At 45.3% G+C, this 25,844-nt stretch overlaps 2 protein-coding genes across 2 annotated transcripts; one reads left to right on the top strand and one right to left on the bottom strand.

The window, feature by feature from the left end:
• Positions 1-3: 3 nt before the first annotated feature.
• On the top strand, positions 4-11,155 carry LOC123432537 (UPF0415 protein C7orf25 homolog). The gene is made up of 3 exons (XM_045115398.1): positions 4-909; positions 1,236-1,402; positions 10,597-11,155. The coding sequence occupies exons 1-3, from the start codon at positions 4-6 to the stop codon at positions 10,802-10,804; spliced, it is 1,281 nt and encodes a 426-aa protein (XP_044971333.1). The 3' UTR covers positions 10,805-11,155.
• Positions 11,156-11,712: 557 nt separating this feature from the next.
• Positions 11,713-14,018, bottom strand: LOC123432553 (reactive oxygen species modulator 1). Its single transcript, XM_045115399.1, has 3 exons — positions 13,871-14,018; positions 12,833-12,870; positions 11,713-12,097 (listed from the first exon to the last, which is right to left on the bottom strand). The coding sequence occupies exons 1-3, from the start codon at positions 13,944-13,946 to the stop codon at positions 11,984-11,986; spliced, it is 228 nt and encodes a 75-aa protein (XP_044971334.1). The 5' UTR covers positions 13,947-14,018; the 3' UTR covers positions 11,713-11,983.
• Positions 14,019-25,844: the final 11,826 nt, after the last annotated feature.

The raw sequence follows: 25,844 nt of genomic DNA, 5'->3' as shown, positions 1-25,844 counted from the left end.
ACAATGGCCGAGCCTCCCGCCGCCGCCTGCCACACCGAGCTGGAGCTCGCGCGGGCGCAGTGCCGCGCGCTTCACGACCGCCTCGCCGCGTCGCCGTCCCTTCCGCGCCACCCCGCACTCCGCTCCCTCCTCCGCCTCGTCGCCGCCGAGCTGCGCTTCCTCGCCTCGTGTAACCACCCTGACCCCGCCAGGCCACTCTCCTCCAACCTGCCACACCTCGGGGCGCTCCACCTCCTCCTCACCCACCCCGCTGTGCGCTCGCCATCTCGCCTCTCGCCCCTCCCGGGCGTGGACTTTGCCTGCGCCTTCCGCTCCCGCCCCGCGTGGGTGCTCCTCTCCGCGCGCAACCCTTCGGGATTCCAGTGGGTCCCGTGCAAGGGCCTCAGCTCCCGCGTCGCGGCCGTGCTGGATGCCGCGCGCTCCGCTCCGCCAGCAACCCGCCCGGAGAAGCTGCTGCTCGCCTTCTCCCGTGGCGTCGGCGCGGACATCGTGTTGGGGCTCGCCGACGGGTTCGGGGCCGTCGAGGTCGACTTGCTAGCGGAATTTGTTGTCGATTCCGAGGACGACAAGGAGGAGGACGGCTGGGTTAGCGTCAGCTTCCGCCCCAATGAGGAGATGAGGGGCTTTAGGGCGTTCGAGATTGAAGTGGTGGATGGTGGCGGTGAAGTGTTGTTACCGCCACCGCACCGGGACGTGGAGGAGGGGATCGGTGACCAATTGGAGGGTTGGTTTGCTGACTTCTTAGGGAAGATGAGGATGAACTCCATGGAGATGGTGAATCTAGACACGACGGCCCTCATTGCGATAGTATCAGGTATCAGCAATGGTGGGGTGGGGAGGCTGATGGGTGCACCGGAGACGGAGACCAGGGCCAGGTTCAAGTGCAACTACAAGTTCGTCATGGATCAGGTGCTTTGGAAATATTTCATATTCAACCTACAAGAGTGTGTTCATAAATAATCTAGTTCATCTAGTTAATTGACTTCCAGGTTTCTAATGTTGTTTGATAAATCTTGACTGTAAATGTCGACAATATTTACATGTTGCCAAAGTTCTACAAAAAATGTTTATATAGTCCACAAAACATGATAAATCAAAATTCAGAAGAACATATTATCCATTACCATCAGTGAAACCTGTTTTCTAGAAAACAAAGTAGAGGACTATGTTGCCAACAAGAGCTGTAAATCTTGTGTCAAACTTAATGCCATGTATTGTACTCATACTTTTTGTAGGCGCAATCCGAGCTCCAATCTCCAATATTTGTTGAGCTGGGGAAAGCAGTGGACGGAAAGAAATGTATCATATGTGAAGCGGTTAACTCAGAGTTCAACGAAATTGTTTCAATGTGTGGCGGGCCAGAGGAGAAAACCAGAGCAAATCAATTACTGAAACAACTTATGTGAGTTTTCTTATACGACTTTGTTTCTATGAGTTACGCAAGCATAAAATATTTATGTTTCCTAATTCTAATGGACCTTTGATTCAAATGTATCATACCCTAGTTTTTAATGTTATCTGGTCAAGTTTATGTAATGACCTACACATTTGCGATCAGAGTGATCAGACAACACTGATGGCCCTTTATCTGTCTAGTATCAACTCTAGTTTTCTGTTTTGATTCCATAGCCTGTCTCGTTTTTGCAGCAGATTTCTTTCTATGAGTTAAGCAAGCATAGAACCTTTATACTTCGTAATTCTAATGGGCCTTTGATTCAAACGTATCAACTCTACTTTTCAACGTTATCTGGTCAAGTTTATGTAACGGCCTACATTTGCGATCAGAGTGATCAGATAACACTAATGGCCCTTTATCTGTCTAGTATCAACTCTAGTTTTCAGTTTTTATTCCATAGCCTGCCTTTGTATTCACAGCAAATTTACTCGGTAGTTTCTTTCTGCTTCTAATTTTCTAGTCATTTTTCCTTCTTATTTTAAAGGAAAAACTTGTAGTGCGGACTAAGAGAAAAAATTCAGAGAGAGATATTTGCCATCAGAGCATACAGAAAGTTTGATCTGAGCTCTAATTCACTAATTTGTTATCAACTTCCAGTTTCATGACAAATTCACTTTTAGTCTTTGGTCTATTACAATTACTTAGTCAACAACAACAACAAAGCCGTGTTCAAAAAAAAAAAAAAAACTTTGTCCCAAACAAGTTGGTCTAGGCTAGAATTGAAACCCGTAAGATCTCGAAACCAAGTCATGGACAAGCTTCTCTTCCATCGATACTACCCCAACTCTATCATGTACATCATCATTCCGGACCGGATCCTTTCTTGTGTGGCCATGTATCCATCTCAACATGCACATATGTGCTACATCTAACTGTTGGAGATGTCGCCTTTTAGTTGGCCAACATTTAGTGCCATGCAACATCACAAGTTGAATCGCAGTCCTGTAGAACCCGACTTTAAGCTTTTGTGGCACTCTCTTGTCACAGCAGAAGCTTGGCGCCACTTCATCCATCCAACTTTGATTTGATGGCTCAAGTCTGTTAGGAAAGCAACTTATCTATATTGAAGGCCCAAGGGGCATATATATATTACACATGACTTGAGGTGCAAGGAAAGTAAACATAGACTAATAAGGACTCCTAGACTAATACTAATAGACTAATAAGGACTCCTAGACTAATACTAATACTTCCTAACACCCCCCTCAAATGCAAAGCGTATGCAATAGCATTGCATTTGAAGAAGTGTAATACTAAAAATGATAATCCAAATCCGCGTCTTGAGAGTGTCGTCGTAGCATGAAGAGTCTTCAAAACTTGTCGAGTCGCCGAAGGAGAGAACGAAGAGATGGCACATCAGAGGTAGACACCGCATCACTTGAAAATACAAGATAAGTATAATTCTAAAAATGATAAGTATCAAGAGAAGATGGATTGTCAAAAGAAGATTGCACATCAAGAGGAAGACACCGAAGAGATGGCACATCAGAGGAAGACACCGCATCACTTGAAGATACAACATAAGTATCAAGAGAAGATGGGTTGTCAAAAGAAGATGGCACATCAAGAGAATAAAGCATTGCGCGGAAAATCATAGTCCACGACAACCGTCGGCGAAAGAAGCTCGGCGGATAAGGCACGATGGACGTAGATCGACAATGCAAAAGAAGTCCAGACAATCCTATAGAAAACAACAAGGGCAAGTAGGCCACAAAAGTTGCATAGAAAGGATCAGGACCGGAGAAAGGCTGACGGACTAAGGTATGGTGGACTCGCATGGCATGAGAAAACACAAAATATCAACGGATTTGGTGGACGCTGCGGAAAACAAAAAAAAAACTAGAAAACACACACTAGATTAGGGATGATGGCAGCGGAAGAGAAAAAAAAATAAGATCATGGTGGCGAAGGCCAATTCCAACCAGAGTGTGCATGAGACGGTCCTGACTGTGTAGAAGATGGTTGCTCAGTGCGGGAAGCCTGAGTCAGAATACCAGCAGTACCCGTCGAGGAAGAACCTGAAGCAGCGAGCAGACGCTTAAGTCGCAGAATATCCTGCTCAGTCAAAGCGATGGTTGAAGCTGTCGAGGTAGATGACGAAGTCTCTGTAGATGATGATTGCGCCTGGCGCAAGTGTTTCTTCTTCGTGTAGCAGTGGGACTCAATATGACCATCATTGTTGCAGTAGTCACAATGTGGACGGGGGCGACCTGAGCCTCCAGAAGGACTGGGCAAGAGCGGCGGAGCACTCGAGTGAGAAGGGGTCGGTGCAGCAGGGGGCGTAGAAGTAGCCCGAGCAGCGAGCACCAAGGGAACCTCCAGCAAACCAGCACCACGTAAGTGAGTCTCCTCAGCACGAATCTCAGAAAGCGCCTCCATGAGAGAAATACGGCCACGAGCAAACAACTGAGCACGCCGAGGCTCAAACTCCTTACGGAGCCGAGACAGGAACTCGTAGACGCGATGAAACTCCAAGTTGGCCTGGACAGCCTCGCAACAGCGGCAAGTACGACAACCAGCAGTGCGGAGAGAATCGAGCTGGCGCCAGATAGCAGAACTCTGTGCATAGAAGTCATCAACGGTAGAGTCATCCTGCTGAAGAGCATGCTCCTGACGGACCACAGAGAGGTATAAGGCATCACCAGAGGGCTCATAGCGATGACGAAGGCGGGTCCACATCTCAAATACAGTAGGAAGGCTCAGAAACTCAGAAGCAAACTGAGGCAGAATACTAGCAGTGAGAACAGCGGCAGCACGAGCATCGTCATCAAGCCACTTGGTGTAAACGGACAGAGCACCATGATACACCTGAAGAGCCTCCTCATAAGCCAAAACCTGCTCATCGTAAGCACGGATAGCAGTCTCATCAGCACCCTTAGCTGCATCCTTCGCAGTCTGAGGGGCATCCGCAGAAAGAGCCGGAGGGATCGGCAGAGTGGGAGCCACAGGAGGAACCGGACGTGGCGGACAACAAACCTCGCCAGAAAGAATACCCCATAGACGGATGCCATGCATGTGGATGCGCATGAAGCCAATGAACTCGGTGTAGTTAGTGCCATCAAAGATCACCGGACAACGAGGAACAACAACGTAACCGGATGCAGGCATTTTTTATTATTATTATTATTATTATTATTATTATTTTTAGGAATCAGCAGTAGCAAGCCGGATCCAATTGAGATCAGGACGGGATCGGGGCGGCGGCTGGCGGTTGCTGCAACAGGAGGCGGATCCGAGTCCGATCGCGAGAAACAACAGTAGGTAGCCGAGCCTCGATCTGGTGCGGTGGCTGCAAGGGAGACAGCTCCTCCCGATGGGACCCTGGAGCTGCTTCGATCCGGTGCAGGGGAGACAGCTCCTGCCGATGGGACCGTGGAGCCCCTGTCCCGCGACTGGATGACTCGGCGACTGGATCAAGGATGCCCTCGAGACAGCAAGGCACGGCTTCTGGCGACGCCGTGCGTGGAACGAGCACGGCTTCTGGCTTCTGGTGGTCAACTGAAGCGGGGTGGGGCAACGCCTCGGCCTGGAGCCTCGTGGGACTGGAGGGAACCAGCAGCCGATCTGCCGATCTGGAGCAGACCCGCAGTGAGCGAAGGAGATCCGGCCAGAGGTGGGTGGGTCGCGGGAGTCGCGGGAGATGGGCCCAGCGGGAGAGCAGAGACGAGATCCTGCGACGGGAACGGCGGCTGGAGCAGAAGGAGATCGGGAGCAGCAGCTAGACGAACAACGGCTGCGTGGAGAAGATCGGAGCACGAGTTGCGCGTGCGAAAAAAAAAACTTAGGCTCTAATACCATGTTAGGAAAGCAACTTATCTATATTGAAGGCCCAAGGGGCATATATATATTACACATGACTTGAGGTGCAAGGAAAGTAAACATAGACTAATAAGGACTCCTAGACTAATACTAATAGACTAATAAGGACTCCTAGACTAATACTAATACTTCCTAACACCCCCCCTCAAATGCAAAGCGTATGCAATAGCATTGCATTTGAAGAAGTGTAATACTAAAAATGATAATCCAAATCCGCGTCTTGAGAGTGTCGTCGTAGCATGAAGAGTCTTCAAAACTTGTCGAGTCGCCGAAGGAGAGAACAAAGAGATGGCACATCAGCGGTAGACACCGCATCACTTGAAAATACAAGATAAGTATAATACTAAAAATGATAAGTATCAAGAGAAAATGGGTTGTCAAAAGAAGATTGCACATCAAGAGGAAGACACCGAAGAGATGGCACATCAGAGGAAGACACCGCATCACTTGAAGATACAACATAAGCATCAAGAGAAGATGGGTTGTCAAAAGAAGATGGCACATCAAGAGAATAAAGCATTGCGCGGAAAATCATAGTCCACGACAACCGTCGGCGAAAGAAGCTCGGCGGATAAGGCACGATGGACGTAGATCGACAATGCAAAAGAAGTCCAGACAATCCTATAGAAAACAACAAGGGCAAGTAGGCCACAAAAGTTGCATAGAAAGGATCAGGACCGGAGAAAGGCTGACGGACTAAGGTATGGTGGACTCGCATGGCATGAGAAAACACAAAATATCAACGGATTTGGTGGACGCTGCGGAAAACAAAAAAAAACTAGAAAACACACACTAGATTAGGGATGATGGCAGCGGAAGAGAAAAAAAAATAAGATCATGGTGGCGAAGGCCAATTCCAACCAGAGTGTGCATGAGACGGTCCTGACTGTGTAGAAGATGGTTGCTCAGTGCGGGAAGCCTGAGTCAGAATACCAGCAGTACCCGTCGAGGAAGAACCTGAAGCAGCGAGCAGACGCTTAAGTCGTAGAATATCCTGCTCAGTCAAAGCGATGGGTGAAGCTGTCGAGGTAGATGACGAAGTCTCTGTAGATGATGATTGCGCCTGGCGCAAGTGTTTCTTCTTCGTGTAGCAGTGGGACTCAATATGACCATCATTGTTGCAGTAGTCACAATGTGGACGGGGGCGACCTGAGCCTCTAGAAGGACTGGGCAAGAGCGGCGGAGCACTCGAGTGAGAAGGGGTCGGTGCAGCAGGGGGCGTAGAAGTAGCCCGAGCAGCGAGCACCAAGGGAACCTCCAGCAAACCAGCACCACGTAAGTGAGTCTCCTCAGCACGAATCTCAGAAAGCGCCTCCATGAGAGAAATACGGCCACGAGCAAACAACTGAGCACGCCGAGGCTCAAACTCCTTACGGAGCCGAGACAGGAACTCGTAGACGCGATGAAACTCCAAGTTGGCCTGGACAGCCTCGCAACAGCGGCAAGTACGACAACCAGCAGTGCGGAGAGAATCGAGCTGGCGCCAGATAGCAGAACTCTGTGCATAGAAGTCATCAACGGTAGAGTCATCCTGCTGAAGAGCATGCTCCTGACGGACCACAGAGAGGTATAAGGCATCACCAGAGGGCTCATAGCGATGACGAAGGCGGGTCCACATCTCAAATACAGTAGGAAGGCTCAGAAACTTAGAAGCAAACTGAGGCAGAATACTAGCAGTGAGAACAGCGGCAGCACGAGCATCGTCATCAAGCCACTTGGTGTAAACGGACAGAGCACCATGATACACCTGAAGAGCCTCCTCATAAGCCAAAACCTGCTCATCGTAAGCACGGATAGCAGTCTCATCAGCACCCTTAGCTGCATCCTTCGCAGTCTGAGGGGCATCCGCAGAAAGAGCCGGAGGGATCGGCAGAGTGGGAGCCACAGGAGGAACCGGACGTGGCGGACAACAAACCTCGCCAGAAAGAATACCCCATAGACGGATGCCATGCATGTGGATGCGCATGAAGCCAATGAACTCGGTGTAGTTAGTGCCATCAAAGATCACCGGACAACGAGGAACAACAACGTAACCGGATGCAGACTTTTTTTTAATTATTATTATTATTATTTTATTTTTTTTAGGAATCAGCAGTAGCAAGCCGGATCCAATCGAGATCAGGACGGGATTGGGGCGGTGGCTGGCGGTTGCTGCAACAGGAGGCGGATCCGAGTCGGATCGCGAGAAACAACAGTAGGTAGCCGAGCCTCGATCTGATGCGGTGGCTGTAGGGGAGACAGCTCCTCCCGATGGGACCCTGGGGCTGCTTCGATCCGGTGCAGGGGAGACAGCTCCTCCCGATGGGACCGTGGAGCCCCTGTCCCGCGACTGGATCGGGGCGGGAACGGCAGGAACAGGGACTCGACGACTGGATCAACGATGCCCTCGAGACAGCAAGGCACGGCTTCTGGCGGCGCCGTGCGTGGAACGAGCACGGCTTCTGGCTTCTGGCGGTCAACTGGAGCGGGGTGGGGCAACCCCTCGGCCTGGAGCCTCGCGGGACTGGAGGGAACCAGCAGCCGATCTGCCGATCTGGAGCAGACCCGCAGTGAGCGAAGGAGATCCGGCCAGAGGTGGGTGGGTCGTGGGAGTCGCGGGAGATGGGCCCAGCGGGAGAGCAGAGACGAGATCCTGCGACGGGAACGGCGGCTGGAGCAGAAGGAGATCGGGAGCAGCAGCTAGACGAACAGCGGCTGCGTGGAGAAGATCGGAGCACGAGTTTCGCGTGCGAAAAAAAAAACCTAAGGCTCTAATACCATGTTAGGAAAGCAACTTATCTATATTGAAGGCCCAAGGGGCATATATATATTACACATGACTTGAGGTGCAAGGAAAGTAAACATAGACTAATAAAGACTCCTAGACTAATACTAATAGACTAATAAGGACTCCTAGACTAATACTAATACTTCCTAACAAAGTGTTCTGATCTTCATCAATATCACCATCCTTATGCAGCATTGACCCTAAATATCCAAAGGTGTCCTTCTGATGTACCACATGTCCATCAAGGCTAACCTCCTCCTCCTCGTGTCTAGTAGTACTAGAACCGCACTTCATGTACTCAGTTGTAGTTCTACTACCTTTAGATTCCAAAGTCTGTCTCTCCTGCTACTTTTTATTAACTCTTGTCCGACTATCGTCGACTAGCACCACATCATCCGCAAAGAGCATACACCATGGGATATGTCCTCGTTTATATCCCTTGTGACCTTTTCCATCGCAAAAGCAAAAGATAAGGGCTCAAAGCTGACCCTTGTTGCAGTCCTGTTTTAATTGGAAACTCATTAGTGTCGCCATCACTTGTTCGGGCACTTGTCACAACATTATCGTACATGTTCCTGTTAAGGGTAATGTACTTTTTGGGGACTTTGTGTTTCTCCAAGGCCCACATGACATTTCGCGGTATCTTAACGTGGGCCTTCTCCATGTCAATGAACAACATATGTATGTCCACCTTTTGCTCCTTGTATCTCTCCATAAGTTGTTGTACCATGTGGTGCTCAATGACTCTCCCATAGCTTCATTGTATGGATCAGCTTAATTCCATAGTAATTAGTACTCCCTCTGTCCCAAATTTTTTGTCTTAGATTTGTTTAGATATGAATGTGTCTAGTCAAGTTTTAGTATTTAGATACATTCATTTCTAGACAAAGTTAAGACAAGAATTATGGGACGGAGGGAGTACAACTTTGGGTTTCATCTCCATAAGAGTGGCCGAGTTTTGACATTGGCTGGCCAAGCCTATATCACAACCCTCCTCCTTCACCCGGGCTTGGGACAAGTTATGTTGAGACAACATAGGTGGATTTTACAGTGTTAACTTCATTACCTCACTTCATGTAAAGGGGGCCTATTCCGATCTATTTATATCAAATATTTTGGTGTCGGCAAGCTAGCTTCTTAAATTGTTTTCTTGGTTGCTGACTGTGCCCTTTCTTTTGCCTAGCTTTAGAGCATCTCCAACAGCCGCGCTTTGCACCGCGCCCAAAAAATTTATTTGCCGCGTGCGCTTCCGCTGGTTTGGCGCGTCGCGCAGCGCTGGCTCCAGCAGCAGCGCTAAAATGCAGCGCGCGCGCGCAGCTCCAGCAGTGCAAAAATGCAGCGCGCGCAAAAATGAAAACATGTGAATTTGACACAAACCAGTTGAGATGCATAAAAGTTCATGCCCACAAGTTCATCCAACCAAGTTCAAAATGCAAACAAGTTCAAGACATACACATCATTCATCATCTTCCTCGTCTTCGTCCTCATCTTCCGAAGACGATTCTTCCGCCTCCGTAGATGAATCTTCCTCCCTAACCTCATCACGCACTGCATCACGTGAAGCTCCGACGGTGTTGGCAAGATCTTCAACGGCGGCCGGAGGTGCACCCATGCCTCCCATGGCGGCCGGAGGTGCACCCATGCCTCCCATGAGAGAAGCAAAACTCATGCCTCGGCGGAGCTCCGGCGGTGGCGCGAGGCCGACGGTCGGCGGAGCTTCGGCGGTGGCGGCACCAACGCTCGCCGCGCTAGGGTTTTCGGCGGCGGCGGCGGCGGGGGGCTCGCGGCTGTACAGCGGGGTGAGCGGGGTGCCGGTCTGCGCGTCCATGGTGGCAGGGGCGCTGGCGCCGGCGCGCGCGGTGCGAAGGAGGAAGAAAGAGAGAAAGTTCGCTCGCGCGCTCGAGTCTGCCGCGCGCAGAAGTGTGCGCTCCAAATTACCAGCGCGGGCTCCAAATTACCAGCGCGGGATGAGGCTATGGACAGCGCGCCCAACTTGTTTTAGCGCGCGCGCGGTTTTTGCGCGCCCGCTGGAGCATCCCGCCGCGTCGCGCGCGCGCTGAAAAGGGATATTTTTGGGCGCGGCGCTTGTTTTGCGCTGCTGTTGGAGATGCTCTTATTTGTATTTTCGTGTCACTATATGTAAGCTAGAGAGCAATGTATTGGGAGATAAATAGCATTGTGAGACCCTACATTATCAGAGTGGTATTTCCATTCTCCATTTCGATCCGGTCATTGTATTGTGGTACTCGAAGAAGGCCATGTTCAGTGTGACCCTTTTATCTCACTGATGGTCATTTCACTCTTCTTACTGTTGTTATTCATGTAGCCTTGGTTGGTATTCTTGTCTCGTTGTTGGCTTGTCGATTAACTAAGCTTTCTCTTTGGTCACACAAATATGCGGCCATCCATATAGCATTATCTTGCTAAACTAGGAAACTGTATTTGTCTCTGTTTACTTTTTTTTTCATGATTTTATCCATGCGAATGGTCTTCAGTTCCTTTTGCTCCAGTCGGTCATTCACTGCGTACTTAGCAAGTGCTTTTCAACCTGCAGAATTGTCCCAGACAGTCCTTCACCACGTATGATGGATCTTCCAACAACAAGGAAGCTTGCCATGAAGAACAAGGTTGTTTTTGGTACAGGTGACCACTGGCGTGCTCCCACTTTGACTGCTAACATGGGGTTCGTAAGAGCTGTTTCACAGTCTGGTATGCCTTTGTTGACCATCGAGCACAGACCGCGTGCCCTTATCGGCTTGTGAAGGCAGACAACACGACAGATAATAAGTCATAATGGATATCTCATGTCTCTGTACATAACATTGTACTCCCTCCGTAAACTAATATAAGAGCATTTAGAACACTCTTATATTAGTTTACGGAGGGAGTACTCACTAGCTAGTAAAATCGATAGTACTGAAACAGCGATGTGTATGTATTACTTTAGTTTGCTGGTTCATCAAAACGTCATGTGACATAACTCGGTAATTGATTCGGTTTAGCGTCAAGGGGGATTAAATGGCTCAAGAAAAGATCCCCCTCACCCCTTTGGAACACATTTGGAAGAGGATTACTTCAGTTTGCTGGTTCAATCAAAATGACCTGTGACATAACTCTCGTTAAGGCCCGGTTTGGTTTGGAGTGGTTTGAAGGTGAAGGGATTCTCCTACTTGGAACATGCTATGGACGCCCAATCCATGCAGGCGTCGCACAAGGCGAGCATTGTGTCCAAGAAATAAATGGAGTTGCACAATTAAGTTATGCAGAGAAAATGTCTTGAGGTGTGGCATAGACACCCTCCTGATCTTGTGGTAGACAATCTGTTTACTGCCTCCGTCTAGAGATTCCACTACAAATTGCGTGCGTGCGTGTATTTATATTAAAATGTAGATTCACTTATTTTGATTTGTATGTATAATCGGAAACGGAATCTGCATTTAGCAAACAGAGGGAGTATAATGATGTAAAGTGCCAAAGTCCAAAATAAAATAAAATACAAGGCCTAAGGATGAGGGAGATTGTACCAAATGCCATCTAGAGACAGCCACCGCTGAAAGCACGATTATACACATTCAACTGGTCTCTCTCAAAACTGTTGTCTGTATTTAATAGGAGTACATGACGTACACGATATTAACAAGAGGCCAGCTGCCCCTCGCCCCGGTCAATGTCGGGAGAAAATGGTCTATTTCTTTTACTGATGAGAATGACATATGACTTCAATACAACAAAACGTTTTCTCTCATGAATCCTGCTTTCACCACCTACCTCTCATACAGATGACGAAAGATTTTATTTCCACATCAACAGTAAGGCAAACATATCAAAAGCTAGGACCGAGTAAATAGTAGCAGAACTCCAATGTTCCTTAAAGATCAAACAAATGCTTTACGCAGACAATCCTTTAAAACCTAATAAAAGCAGGGGTGACTTGACGCGAGTTAGTAATTTTTCCCGCAGTGTATCAAGCTTCCAGCTCCGAGGAAAAGCCCGAATACTGCAGCGCTGCCGACAGTGGCTTGTCCGATGTGTCTGATCTTCAGCAACCCAGGGACCTGAAACAAAATTAGATAACACTGCTGAGCACTCAGAAATTCTATGACATGTTTGCTTGTAGATTCAATTAAATCAGCTAAAACAAATGCAGGCGAAGTGATGTCTTTCATACAGGAAATTATAACCTGCTAAATTTAATACTCTATCCGTCCCAAAATTCTTGTCTTAGATTTGTCTAAATATGAATGTATCTAGCCATGTTATAGTATTTAGATACATCTATTTCTAGACAAACCTAAGACAAGAATTTTGAGACGGAGGGAGTACTATAAGATACTTTGCCTTTTTCCAGGAGTATGATGTAAGATTTGCTTTCAGTGTTTTATGTGTTGAATGGTAGCATGTTTAGTTAAAGAACACTAACTGTTGATGTGTCCAGACAGTTTGAAGTTAATCAACAAAAAGAAGATATGGCATGGATGAGGTGGAAAGATAAGAGTTATGCTTTATAAAAGATACGAAGTACTCCCTCCGTCCCAAAATAAGTGTCTTAAGCTTAATACAATTTTATACTAGAGCTAGTACAAAGTTGAGACAGTTATTTTGGGACGGAGGGAGTAATAAAGAGCAGAACAGTCACTATACTTCTAATTTACTGATTTTGAGCATCATAAGCTAGTAATTTCTGAACTTTAACACATCAAGTATGCCATGAAAATACACAGAAACTAAAAAACCAAGTGGTGGCGTGCTACCGCAAAGTAGCTCAGGTACTAAAAAGATTAGAAAATTACCCTCAATCTGATAGCGGCATAAGTCCCATAAACAGCACCTGCAAAAAGGGGCAAAACATGCCCATTAATTACATGATATTCATTGCATATCCTATGTCAGCATCTGAAGTTCCAGAAACTGAGAGTAACAAGAAGCACAAATCAAAAAACAACAATAAGCAGCTCCCTCAGAGTTGCATCAAGAGATTACTAGTAGGCAAGTAGCTCTAGATTTGTTAAGCTAAAGGAGCAAACTGATTAAGGATACTGAATACCAATGTCTAAAAGCACTAAATGTTTAGCAGAAGCTGCCAGTTATGCCTCCAATGTCTAAAAGTATGACTAAAGCATTATGTTTTGAGGAAAAAGTATGACTAAAGTAAGATTAACCTACAGATGTCATGTTTCGACGACCATTGTTAAACACCAGGGGTAGAGCTACTACTTGTCAACGTCAGTTACCAAGATACACCATACAAACCACATCAAAAGTCTTTTAACTTGTTATATCCCTTATCAAGCACAGAACTGTAACTAAGACCAGAAACTGAATATTCTAATCTGTCACGCATTTCACATTAGCATTAATGACTATAATATTACTCGTGAACAGCCGAAGGTAACTAGAAGATCTAGTCATCTTCTCTCACCACTGGTCCGAATTCCTAACCACCACCAGCAGTCGAACACCTACTACGACGCAAACCAGACAGGGGTCGACCATAAAAGCCCAGCACTTGAGCAAGCAACCATCAGATGTTCAGCATCAAGTCGTCACAGACGTACCGTCTGCTCCCACCGCGAGAAAAAAACTCCTACCTTAGCATACAACAAGATTTCCTACCAAACGAAACCAAACAATAACTACAGCTCATGCGCCCACATCACAGCACGAACCTACTTAGGCGGAAGTCACAGATCAGCAACTAACCCCCCGAATCAACCCTGGCCCTGAACGGATTTTGACCAAAGCCTAGAAGCGAAATCGAACCAGCACCGGGCGGATTGGAACAGGGCCAGCTAGGGTTTAGGGTTTTAGGTAGGGAGGGAAGAGGTTACCGACGGCTCCGCCGACCGCGCCGCCGATTGCGACTCCGGCGCCGATGCGCGCCAAGCAGCTATCGCCCCTCGCCATCGCTTCTCCCTTGCCGCCGCCGCCGCGCTCCTCCGTTCCCCACGGCCCCTTCTGTTTCTTGCTCGGTATAATCTGACTCGACGCAGCGTCTGCTTATGGGCTGCTTGCCTTGCGCGTCTGTTCGGGGCTTCGGGCTTGCCTCTGGCCCTGGTTTTATTTTCGTAATATTGGCCCGTGTTGGATACGGACGGTCCGATTACTATTTTTTTGTAACGTACGGACGGTACACGGACGCAAGTTAAGTTTTCTTGGACCGAAACTAGACCCAAAATCTCTTCTTGGAGGAGATAAAAGTATATTTTCTTGGAGTATAAGTTTTCTTGGAACCGAAGTATATGTTCACTAGTAATGTGTAGCACAATGAATTCAAACTTGCCTTTCTTTTTTTTCCCAATCATTATGGGTTTGGGTTTATAATTTTTGAGATACCGAGGAAAATATATTTTTCCTATTAGAAACTGAAAAGAAAGTCGTCCAAATACTTATTGGATCTCATATGACAAACGTCATTTTAGTATCCTATATACTAGCAAAAGAGTCCATGGGTTGCAACGAAAGCAAACCATACAACACGTCCTAACCTAATATTCATGATTTGAGACTTTTATTTAAACTTCTCTTTTTTAGTGAATATATCTATGCTCTCTCTCTCTAACTCTCTCAACTTTTTTGTTTTCATGCGGATTTTACCGAGGCATGCATGTGAGATTATTGATAGATCATTTTGTCTTCAATCTCATTTTAATGAGGTGTTCATTTGCAACACGGATCGGCTTCAGTACGAAAAAATGGATTGTGCGCTATTGATTAAAATTACAACATAAATAGAATTTGAAAATTGTTAAATAGATAAAATAACATCATATTTAGATAATACGCATCACTATAGATTCAAGATATATTATAAATAGAAATTTAACAAATAAAATAGGTAAACTAACATTATATTTCGATTCAACTCATTTTTTGAATCAAAGTTCATATATAATGATTTAAAATTAGAGTTACAGTTTAAAAGATATATTTTTTAAAGTATTTGTCAATTATAATTGAACCGCGGATTAATTAACAAGATGGATCGGCCTCGGTATGAAAAAATGAAATGTGCGCTATTGATTAAAATTACAGTAGAAATATAATTTTAAAATTGTTAAATAGGTAAAATAACATCACATTTAGCTTGTGCGCATCACTATTGATTAAAATTACATTATAAACAGAATTTTAAAAAATAAAATAGATAAACTAACATTATATTCACATTCTACATATGTTTTTAATAAAATTTCATATATAATAATTTAAAATTCGAGTTGCCGTTTAAAAGATATGATTTTTTTAAAATTGTCACTTATAATTGAACTGCGGATCAATGTTTCTGGAAACATATGGAAAAGATTCGTTTTTTACATAAGTATGTACTGCGGATTTATTTTGTGAAAACTCAAGGAATTTTCTAAAAAATACAAAAAAGATTCGTTTTCTCGCTTAAATCGTGACCAAGGGTTGATTTCGGAAAACTATACGGGGTTTCTACTCCCTCCGTCCGGAAATACTTGTCCTAGAAATGAATGAATCTAGACTTATTTTAGTTATAGATACATCCATTATATTCATTTTTAGGACAAGTATTTCCGGACGGAGGGAGTATAAAATTACACAAAACGATTCGTTTTCTCACTTAAATCCGGACTGCGGGTTGATTCCGGGAAACGACAGGGGGTTTTCAGTAAAAATGCCATGATGTACAACCAGAAACAGTATTTGCTATATTATTAGGTAGAGATTTATCATTAAGAAAAATAAGGGATCTAATACACATATGTCCTTTCCTCATGGGTAAACCAAGTGAACGGTTGTTCCCCCACCTAGGTATAAACGAACAAATTGTTTTAGTTCGCTCAAAAAAATCACTATCAGCAGACGCTCCAGATTTTTCATGCTACAGGTTAATTTACCATGTTGTTGCATAAATATTTACAATGTTCTAAGTAAAAAAAGACATGATGTAGATTTGTCATGATTGCAACATGGAGAATTCCGAGCCTAAACAAATAAAATAATAAAATTATTATGATCAGGATATGCCATACTGGCTACATCAACGAAAAAGGTGAAAATTAGCAAGCTCTAAAACAAAAAATCATCATCATGAATGTGTTCAATCAGATTGTCATCATAAGCGAACCACTCTTATGTTGTCGACTCATAATTGAGTCCGAAGGGTGTGGGGATGAACGCTCTAGGATTCGCTTGCGTGCTCCGACGTGCATGGGAGCGTTTGCTCGGAATTACTAAAAATATGATGCCAATTTGTTACATTATGGCACATGTTTCTTTGTTTAAGCAGCTATCTTATTATTCTTGCTCATTGGTGTCTTTGTATTGCCACATGTTGATTGATACTATTCTTTATTATTATTAAAAAGGTTTGGTGATTATATGTTGTTGTCGTCCAATTCCCTTTTTAGTCCCCGCATTTAGTTTTAAAAAATACCAATCATGTGTTGGGGAACGTTGCATGGGAAATAAAAAAGTTCCTACGCACACGCAAGACCTATCATGGTGATGATCATCTATGAGAGGGGAGATCGGATCCACATACCCTTGTAGATCGCTAAGCGGGAAGCGCTAAGAAACGGAGTTGATGTAGTCGAACGTCTTCGCGATCCGATCACGATCCGTCCCACGAACTCCGTTCCGATCTAGTACCGAACGGACGGCACCTCCGCATTCAGCACACATACATCTTGGTGAAGATCTCCGCCTTCTTGATCCAGCAAGAGGGGCGGAGAGGTAGCTGAATTCTTTGACAGCGCGACGGCATGACAGTGATGGTGGTGGAGCTTACTCCGGCAGGGCTTCGCCGTGCCGGACGAATCTAGCTACGAGGTGTCGAAGTTGTGGAGGGGAGGAGGGCTACACTTTGGCTTGAGTGCCAAAAACCTCTCCCCCTCCACTATATATATGAGGGAGGGAGGGGGTAGCGCCCTAGGGAAACCCTAGGGTTTCGGACGACGCGAGAGGGAGGAGGGAGGAGTCCTCCTCCAATTTCACTTGGAAGGAGGAGTCATTCCTTCCCCAATTCGGATTGGCCGCTCTCCTTGCCTTTTCTTCAACTTCAGCCGACCTAGGCCTTCTTGGGCTGGCCACCAGTCCACTAGGGGATGGTTCATCGCCCTTGGGCCCCTTTTGGTCTTCTCTCGGGTGAGTGGACCCTCCCGGTAGAACTCCGGAACCCATTCATCATTCCCGGTACTTTACCGGCAAATGCCTATAAACCTTCCGGAAGCCAAATGGATACTTCCTATATATCAGTCTTCCTCTTCGGACCATTCTGGAAACCCTTGTGACGTCTGGGATCTCATCCGGGACTCCGAACAAAATTCGGTTACCAACATCAATAATTCAACTATACCGAAAACGTCACCGAACCTTAAGTGTGCAGACCCTGCGGGTTCGAGAACTATGTAGACATGATGAGACACTCTCCGGTCCATATCCAATAGCGGGACCTGGATGACCATATTGGATTCTACATATTCTACGAAGATCTTATCGGTTGAACCTATATGTCAAGGATTCACACAATCCCGTATATCATTCCCTTTGTCCTTCGGTATGTTACTTGCTCGAGATTTGATCGCCGGTATCCCCATTATTTCAATCTCGTTACCGGCAAGTCTCTTTACTCGTTCCGTAATACAAGATCTCGTGGCTAACTCTTTAGTCACATTGCTTGCAAGGCTTGTTTGTGATGTTGTATTACCGAGTGGGCCCCGAGATACCTCTCCGTCACACGGAGTGACAAATCCCGGTCTTGATCCATGCCAACTCAACGGACACCTTCGGAGATACCTGTAGAGCACCTTTATAGTCACTCAGTAACATTGCGACGTTTGATACACAAAGGGCATTCCTCCGGTGTCAGTGAGTTACATGATCTCATGGTCATAGGAATGTATACTTGACATGAAAAAACAATAACAACAAAATAACATGATCACATGCTACGTTTATAGTTTGGGTCTTGTCCATGACATCATTCTCCTAATGATGTGATCCCGCTATCAAGCGACAACGCTTGTCTATGGCCAGCAAACCTTAACCATCTTTCATCAACGAGCCAGTTAACTAGAGTCTTACTAGGGACAGTATTTTGTCTATGTATCCACACATGTATTTATGTTTCCATTCAATACAATTATAGCATGGATAATAAACGATTATCTTGAAACAGGAAATATAATAATAACTATTTTATTATTGCCTCTAGGGCATATTTCCAACATCATCTCCCTCACCCTCTCCTAGCATGGTGAAAAGGCCAAGACAAACTAGCTCAAGCCTATGGACATCAACACGCAAGTAAAACCCTTGAAAGCTACACACCTCAATTTTCGTCATCTTTCTTTTTGTCCTGGTGCAATCCCATGTGCTATGACAAATAAAAAACATGCTCGCCTGCTCCTGCATTGCCGCCTATGACCGGATAATCCACGCTCCTTCTCTTGTGCTCCCATCCACACCCCCTCCCCGCCCATGTACCTTCCTTGGCATGTTCCCTGTATAAGATCCTCCTCCATGTGGCCCCTATCAATTGTGATGGCAAAAATGTCAACTAGGTGCATCTGCCTTCAATAGCCACCATGACCGATCGAGTAAATATATTATCATCGTGGTTTCATGTCATTTTAACCAACATAGTCATACTCTTTTCGCAGTCATAACAGCGCTGGTACAAACAATGATTACCATCATCGTCATAATTATTACTAACACGTCATCACTGTTCATATCCTTTTACCAAATGGTATGGTAAATATCGTTACTATTGTGGTAAAACCTTATTTGTAAAGGCAAAAAACAAGTTAATGTGTGTATGTTGTAGCACCTTCATATAGCTTGTTACTTAGAAAAAAATCCAGCAGAGTCATCATAAGTGTGCTCGTCATATGAGATATGGAGTGTGCTCCATATGGATACGGAGTCCGCGGCGGTTGTGCGCAAACATAAAGTCGCCAAAAAGACAACCTCCGTATTTTTATTACTTGTGTGTTTCACTTGTCATCGGCTACAACGGTTCTTCTTCAAAACTCCAGTTTAGTTTCATTTCCCACCTCAAAAAATGTGAGTTTTTCGGTACAAGATGAAATATCATTTTCAACACAGAATTACAAAATGGGTTTCAAGAAGGATTACAATGATTATATGCTAATCTATGGATTCTTCCTCCTATTCGAAGTGACCTCACACGCGGGGAGGCTTGCTATTGCGAATCATGCGACCATGCATTTGACAAACGCATGTGTGTCCTAGATGCGGGATAAGGCCAAGTGCGACAGCCATATTTTTGTGGCATCCTAGAAATTTGGTAAAAGTACTGAAGGGCGGCAATAAAGCAGACGTGGTCGATGACTGATTCATATGGTGTGCCTCGTCTTCGACCCACTCTGACTACAATCATGCCTTCTCCCACAACTCTTTATCAACACAATACTCAGCAAGAGCATATTTCTCCATGTGTGGTTTTGGTAATCGATGAGAATTCCTATGGACTAATGGTTGCTTTGAGTTATATTCAAAGGATTTTTCCATAGGCACTTCTTGAAGTCCATCTGTTGGTTTCAAGGAGTTTATATGGTGACCAATGTGGTATTCAATGTTCTATACAAAGATTAGTCATGTGAGAGTTGAACTTATTGCAAGCATATGCCTTGAAGAAGAAGATTGTGTGAGCATTCATGTTTACCTTCAAGACATCATCTTTATGAAGAGAGAAGATAAGATACAAGGTTTATGAAGACTAAGTCAAAGAGTGAATCAAGTTGATCAACACACAAAGCGTATAAGATGTACCGAGAGGTATCAAGTGATCCCATGATTTGGTAAACATTGTCCATTACACTTTGTATACTGATACGTCTCCAACGTATCTATAATTTTTGATGGTTCCATGCTATTATCTTGTCAACTTTGGATGTTTTGTATGCATTTTATATCTTTTTTGGGACTAACCTATTAACTCAGTGCCAAGTGCCAGTTCCTGTTTTCTTCCGTGTTTTTTACCCTTTTTAGAGAAGAATATTAAACGGAGTCCAAACGGAATAAAATCTTCAGAATGATTTGTTCCGGAACACAAGATACGCAGGGAACTTGAAAACCAAGGCAAAGGCTCCCGGGGGAGGCCACAAGCCCCCTAGCCGTGGCCTGGGGGGCGCCTAGAAGGCTTGTGGGCCCCCCGTGGCTCCTTTGCCCTACTTCTTCCGCCTATAAATCCCCGAAAAATCTGAAACCACAAGAGAGAGCCACTAAAATACTTTTCCGTCGCCGCAAACTTCTGTCTCCGCAAGATCACATCTGGGGCACGTTCTGGTGCCCTGCCGGAGGGGGGATTCGGACACGGAGGGCTTCTTCACCAACACCATTGCCTCTCCGATGATGCGTGAGTAGTTCACCACAGACCTTCAGGTCCATAGCTAGTAGCTAGATGGCTTCTTCTCTCTCTTGGATCTTCAATACAAAGTTCTCCATGATCTTCATGGAGATCTATCCGATGTAATCTTCTTTTGCGGTGTGTTTGTCGAGATCCGATGAATTGTGGATTTATGATCACATTATCTATGAATGTTATTTGAGTTTCCTGTGATCTCTTATATGCATGATTTCGTATCCTTGTAATTCTCTTCGAGTTGTGGGTTTCGTTTGGCCAACTTGATCTTCAATTCTTGCAATGGGAGAAGTGCTTGGTTTTGGGTTCATACCGTGCGGTGTCCTTACCCAGTGACAGAAGGGGTAGCGAGGCACGTATCGTGTTGTTGCCATCAAGGGTAAAAATATGGGGTTTATATCTATTGCATGAATTTATCCCTCTACATCATGTCATCTTGCTTAAGGCGTTACTCTGTTCTTTATGAACTCAATACACTAGATGCATGCTGGATAGCGGTCGATGTGTGGAGTAATAGTAGTAGATGCAGACGGTATCGGTCTAGTTGTCTCGGACGTGATGCCTATATGTATGATCATTGCCTTAGATATCATCATGACTTTGCGTGGTTCTATCAATTGCTCGACAGTAATTTGTTCACCCACCATAATACTTGCTATCATGAGAGAAGCCTCTAGTGAACACTATGCCCCCCGGGTCTACTTCACATCATATTTTCAGCTCTACACTTTTACTTTGTTGCACTTTCCACCTTCAGATCTCACCTTGCAATTAATCGTGAAGGGATTGACAACCCCTTTATAGCGTTGGGTGCAAGTTTGTTTGTTTTTGCGTAGGTACTTTGGAGACTTGTTTTGATACTCCTACTGGATTGATACCTTGGTTCTCAAACTGAGGGAAATACTTACTGCTACCGTGCTGCATCACCCTTTCCTCTTCGAGGGAAAAACCAACGCAAGCTCAAGAGGTAGCATATACCAACCCATGGTATACATGATGTTCTATGTGGGGTTAGGTATGTTTCCATGGGCTTGCATCATGAGGAAGATCTCATAAACCCATGTAGTGTGACATCAAGTGATGGTCGTCATCAAGATTGCGGTGTGCAATTTCAAGTGGAGCATCACGAAGAGATCATGCTTGAAGCTTGTCATCCATTGTGGTGACAATAGACTTGTGAAGATGTGCCGAAGAGTGGCTCACCCACAGTGGAGTATGGGGGATCAATCAACTAGTCTTCATCGAGCCAACGCAAACAAGAAAGGTGGTCCACCTTGAGGAAGTTAAGATCGTCATTATCTAGCTGATGTGGACTAGATGCAAGGTATATGTTTGCCCTTGATAGTTGTTCTATTTTACCGGTCTCATGATAGTAGTTGGTAGACCGGGTTATAGGATCGATAGTCGTACTATCAAGGAGGGCCTCTCAAGTGAGTAGCTTGAATGTATCGTTCATTGAGAGCTCAAACCATTTGCATCCTTGCATGATATTTCTTGGTTCTTGTTTGGTGTTTCTCTTTGTGAGTTCTAGATCTTATGGTCATCTTCATGACAAGCTCGAGTTCATCGAAAACGGACTCCATATGCATCTTCTATGATGTTTTTTATGTTGGAGTTTTGTCGGTTCTTCATTCATAAAGGTTTCACATCTCTATATCATTGGCATTTTTATACTTCCTATTCTTATTATAACCAAGCAGTCAATGTTGGATAGATCTTGTCATCTTGAATCCAACAAGCTTGATCTTGCTCAATTCGGAGCTCATTTACACAAGTTATGGCAATTCTGGTGTTCTTCCATTCATACGTTGCATTTGTTCTGTTCTGGAAGGAACCAAGCGGAAGTACCGCGCAAAGCAGCAGTACTACCTCTTATCTACGGTAGTACCGCTCTGGGCAGCAGTAATACCGCTTACGAGCGGTAGTGCCATTGTCTAGTTCCACGCTTGTACCGCTCGCTTCGGTATCTCGACTTTTTGTGTCAGACTCAGCGGTTTCTGGTCGGTAGTACAGTGCAATAGAACCACCCTAACTGGTTGTACCGCGTGTTACTACCGTGCCACTACCGTTCTTCTTTATGGGCCTAGAACCCTGAGCAAACTACGAGCGGTAGTAGGGCGCGGTACTACCTCTTATCTGCGGTAGTACCGCTTAGGCAGAACTACCTCCGTTCCTACTTCATCTTCGGGTTTGTAGAGATGTTGCACTGCAACCCAAGCGGTAGTATAGCTCCGGTGGCACTACCGCCTCGTGGCCTCATGCCATTGCCCTGTGCGGCTGGCTCTGCCGCCCAAACAGTAGTACCACTCCCATGAGCGGTAGTATCGCTTGCATGCGGGCTGAGGGGGTGATGACACACAAGTATAGGGGATCAATCGTAGTCCTTTCGATAAGTAAGAGTGTCGAACCCAACGAGGAGCAGAAGGATCTGACAAGTGGTTTTCACCAAGGAAATATCTGCAAGCACTGAAATTATCGGTAACAAGTGATTGTGTGGTGAGATGATTCGTAGCAAGCAACAAGTAACAAAAGTAGCAATGGTGCAGCAAAGTGTCCCAATCCCTTTTGTAGCAAGGGACAAGCCTGCACAAAGTCTTGTAGGAGGAAAAACGCTCCCGAGGACACACGGGAATTTCTGTCATGCTAGTTTCATCATGTTCATATGATTCGTGTTTGTTACTTTGATAGTTTGATATGTGGGTGGACCGGCGCTTGGGTACTGCCCTTACTTGGACAAGCATCCTACTTATGATTAACCCCTCTCGCAAGCATCCGCAACTATGAAAGAAGAATTAAGACAAAGTCTAACCATAGCATTAAACTAGTGGATCCAAATCATCCCCTTACGAAGCAACGCATAAACTAGGGTTTAAGCTTCTGTCACTCTAGCAACCCATCATCTACTTACTACTTCCCAATGCCTTCCTCTAGGCCCAAATAATGGTGAAGTGTTATGTAGTAGACGTTCACATAACACCACTAGAGGAAAAACAACATACAACACATCAAAATATCGAACGAATACCAAATTCACATGACTACTATTAGCATGACTTATCCCGTGTCCTCGGGAACAAAAGTAACTACTCACAAAGCATAATCATATTCATGACCAGAGAGGTAATGAGTAACATCAAGGATCTGAACATAAAATCTTCCACCAAGTAATCCAACTAGCATCAACTACAAAGAGTAATCAACACTACTAGCAACCTTACAAGTACCAATCGGAGTCGCGAGATGGAGATTGGTTACAAGAGATGAACTAGGGTTTGGAGATGAGATGGTGCTGATGAAGATGTTGATGGTGACGAGTCCCCTCCGATGAGAGGAGTGTTGGTGATGACGATGGCGACAATTTCCCCCTCCGAGAGGGAAGTTTCCCCGGCAGGATCCTCCTGCCGGAGCTCTAGATTGGTACTGCTCAAGTTCCGCCTCGTGGCGGCGGAGAATCCACGAAAAAGCTCCTCCCTGATTTTTTTCCTGGACGAAACCCTTCATATAGCAGAAGAGGGGGGCCCAGTGGGCCAGCAAGCTGCCCACAAGCCCTCATGGCGTGGCCTGGGGGTTGGCCGCGCCGTGCAGGCTTGTGGCCACCTACTGGCGCCCCTCTGGCGCTTCTTCGGCCCAGTATTTTTTATAAATCCGGAAAAAATCCTAGTTGATTTTTACGGCGTTTGGATTTGCGCAGAATAGGTATCTCAACTTTGCTCCACTTTCAAGCCAGAATTCCAGTTGCCGACATTCTCCCTCTTCATGTAAACCTTGCAAAATAAGAGAGAAAAGGCATAAGTATTGTACCGTGAAGTGAAATAACAGCCCAAGAAGCGATAAATATCAACATGAAAACATGATGCAAAATGGACGTATCAGGGGGTAACGGTTGGATTTTCCCCTCCTATAAAAGGGGTTCTTATTCCATTGAACCTTATCCTTTGAGCTTGTGTTTTCCCCCCATTGTTAACCTTCTTCGAGCTTGGTATCTTTCAATCCCTCCAATGATTCTTGCTAGTTCTTGAGGGAAAGAGAGAGGAGATCCAGATCCACATTTCCACCGATCACTTTCTCCTATATGTGAGGGGAGCCCCTTGGATCTAGATTTTGGAGTTCTTTGTGAGCTCCTTGTTCTTCCTCCCGTATTCCTCCATAGCATTTGTTGTTGTGGCGGAATTTGAGTGTGAGGGACTTGACCACTTCGTGTGTTCTTGACATTGCATTAGTTGCATCGGTTTGAGTTCTCCATGGTGATAGGTGGAAGTGAAAACTTGATAAGCTTATTACTCTTGGGTGCTTGGTACCCTAGAGCTTATTTCTCTTTGGTCCTTTGGCGTCCTAGACGATTGGTCGTGCGTCGGAGCTCAATCATTGGTGTGTAAAGCTCTGGGCAAGCGTCAGGGTCTCCAATTAGGTTGTGGAGATTGCCCCGAGCAATTTGTACGTGTTCTGGTGACCACCCCCCGAGGGTTGCCAAAGTGTATGGGTTCGGTGAACGCCCCAAGGGTTGCCATTTGTATGGGTTCGGTGACCGTCCTCAGGGCTCCCTTAGTGGAACCACGACATCCTGCATTGTGCGAGAGCATGAGGAGATCATGGTGGCCCTAGTGGCTTCTTGGGGAGCATTGTGCCTCCACACTGCTCCAAACGGAGATTAGCATCCTCAAGGGTGTGAACTTCTGATACATCATCGTTTCCTCATGCCTCGGTTATCTCTTACCCGAGCCCTTTACTTATGCACTTTACTTTGTGATAGCCATATTGTTTCATGCTATATACTTTGCTATCACTTAGTTGTTTATCTTGCTTAGCATAAGTTGTTAGTGCACATAGGTGAGACTAGTAAATTTAGGTTTTGTGCTTGACAAAATAAATGCTAATTTTATTCCACATTTGTTCAAGCCTAAAACGTAATTATTTTGAAACACCTATTGACCCCCTTCCCTAGGCGACATCCATGTCCTTTCAATTGGTATCAGAGCTAGGTCTCTCACTATGAGGATTTATAATCTAGAGATTAAGGATGTTGACTAGGGGATTAGGATTAACCCCCGCGGACGCACTGATACTCGTGATCTGCGTTGGGTTTTCTGTGAAGAGGAACGGGCAATGGCAGCACAAAGTGGGTAAGCATTTCCCTCGGTAATGAAACCAAGGTTTATCGAACCAATAGGAATATCAATCCACAACCGTCTTCAGCGACTGCACACAAAAGAACAATCAGCTTGCGCCCAACGCGGGCAAGAGGGTTGCCAATCCCCTTGGTCTCGTTATTTGCAAGTGAATGAGGTGTGTAGATAACTGTAAAATGAAAAATAAAAGTAAATTAAATAAATGGCAGCAAGATTTTGGAGGTTTTAGCAATATGTTATGAATAGACCCGGGGGGCATAGCTTTCCCTAGTGGCATCTCTCGTAAAAATAAGCATATAGTGGATAAACAAATTACTGTTG

Source organism: Hordeum vulgare, chromosome 1H (assembly GCF_904849725.1).
Source record: "Hordeum vulgare subsp. vulgare chromosome 1H, MorexV3_pseudomolecules_assembly, whole genome shotgun sequence".
Taxonomy (NCBI): Eukaryota; Viridiplantae; Streptophyta; class Magnoliopsida; order Poales; family Poaceae; genus Hordeum; species Hordeum vulgare.
This window is presented reverse-complemented; position numbering and strand designations above follow the sequence as displayed.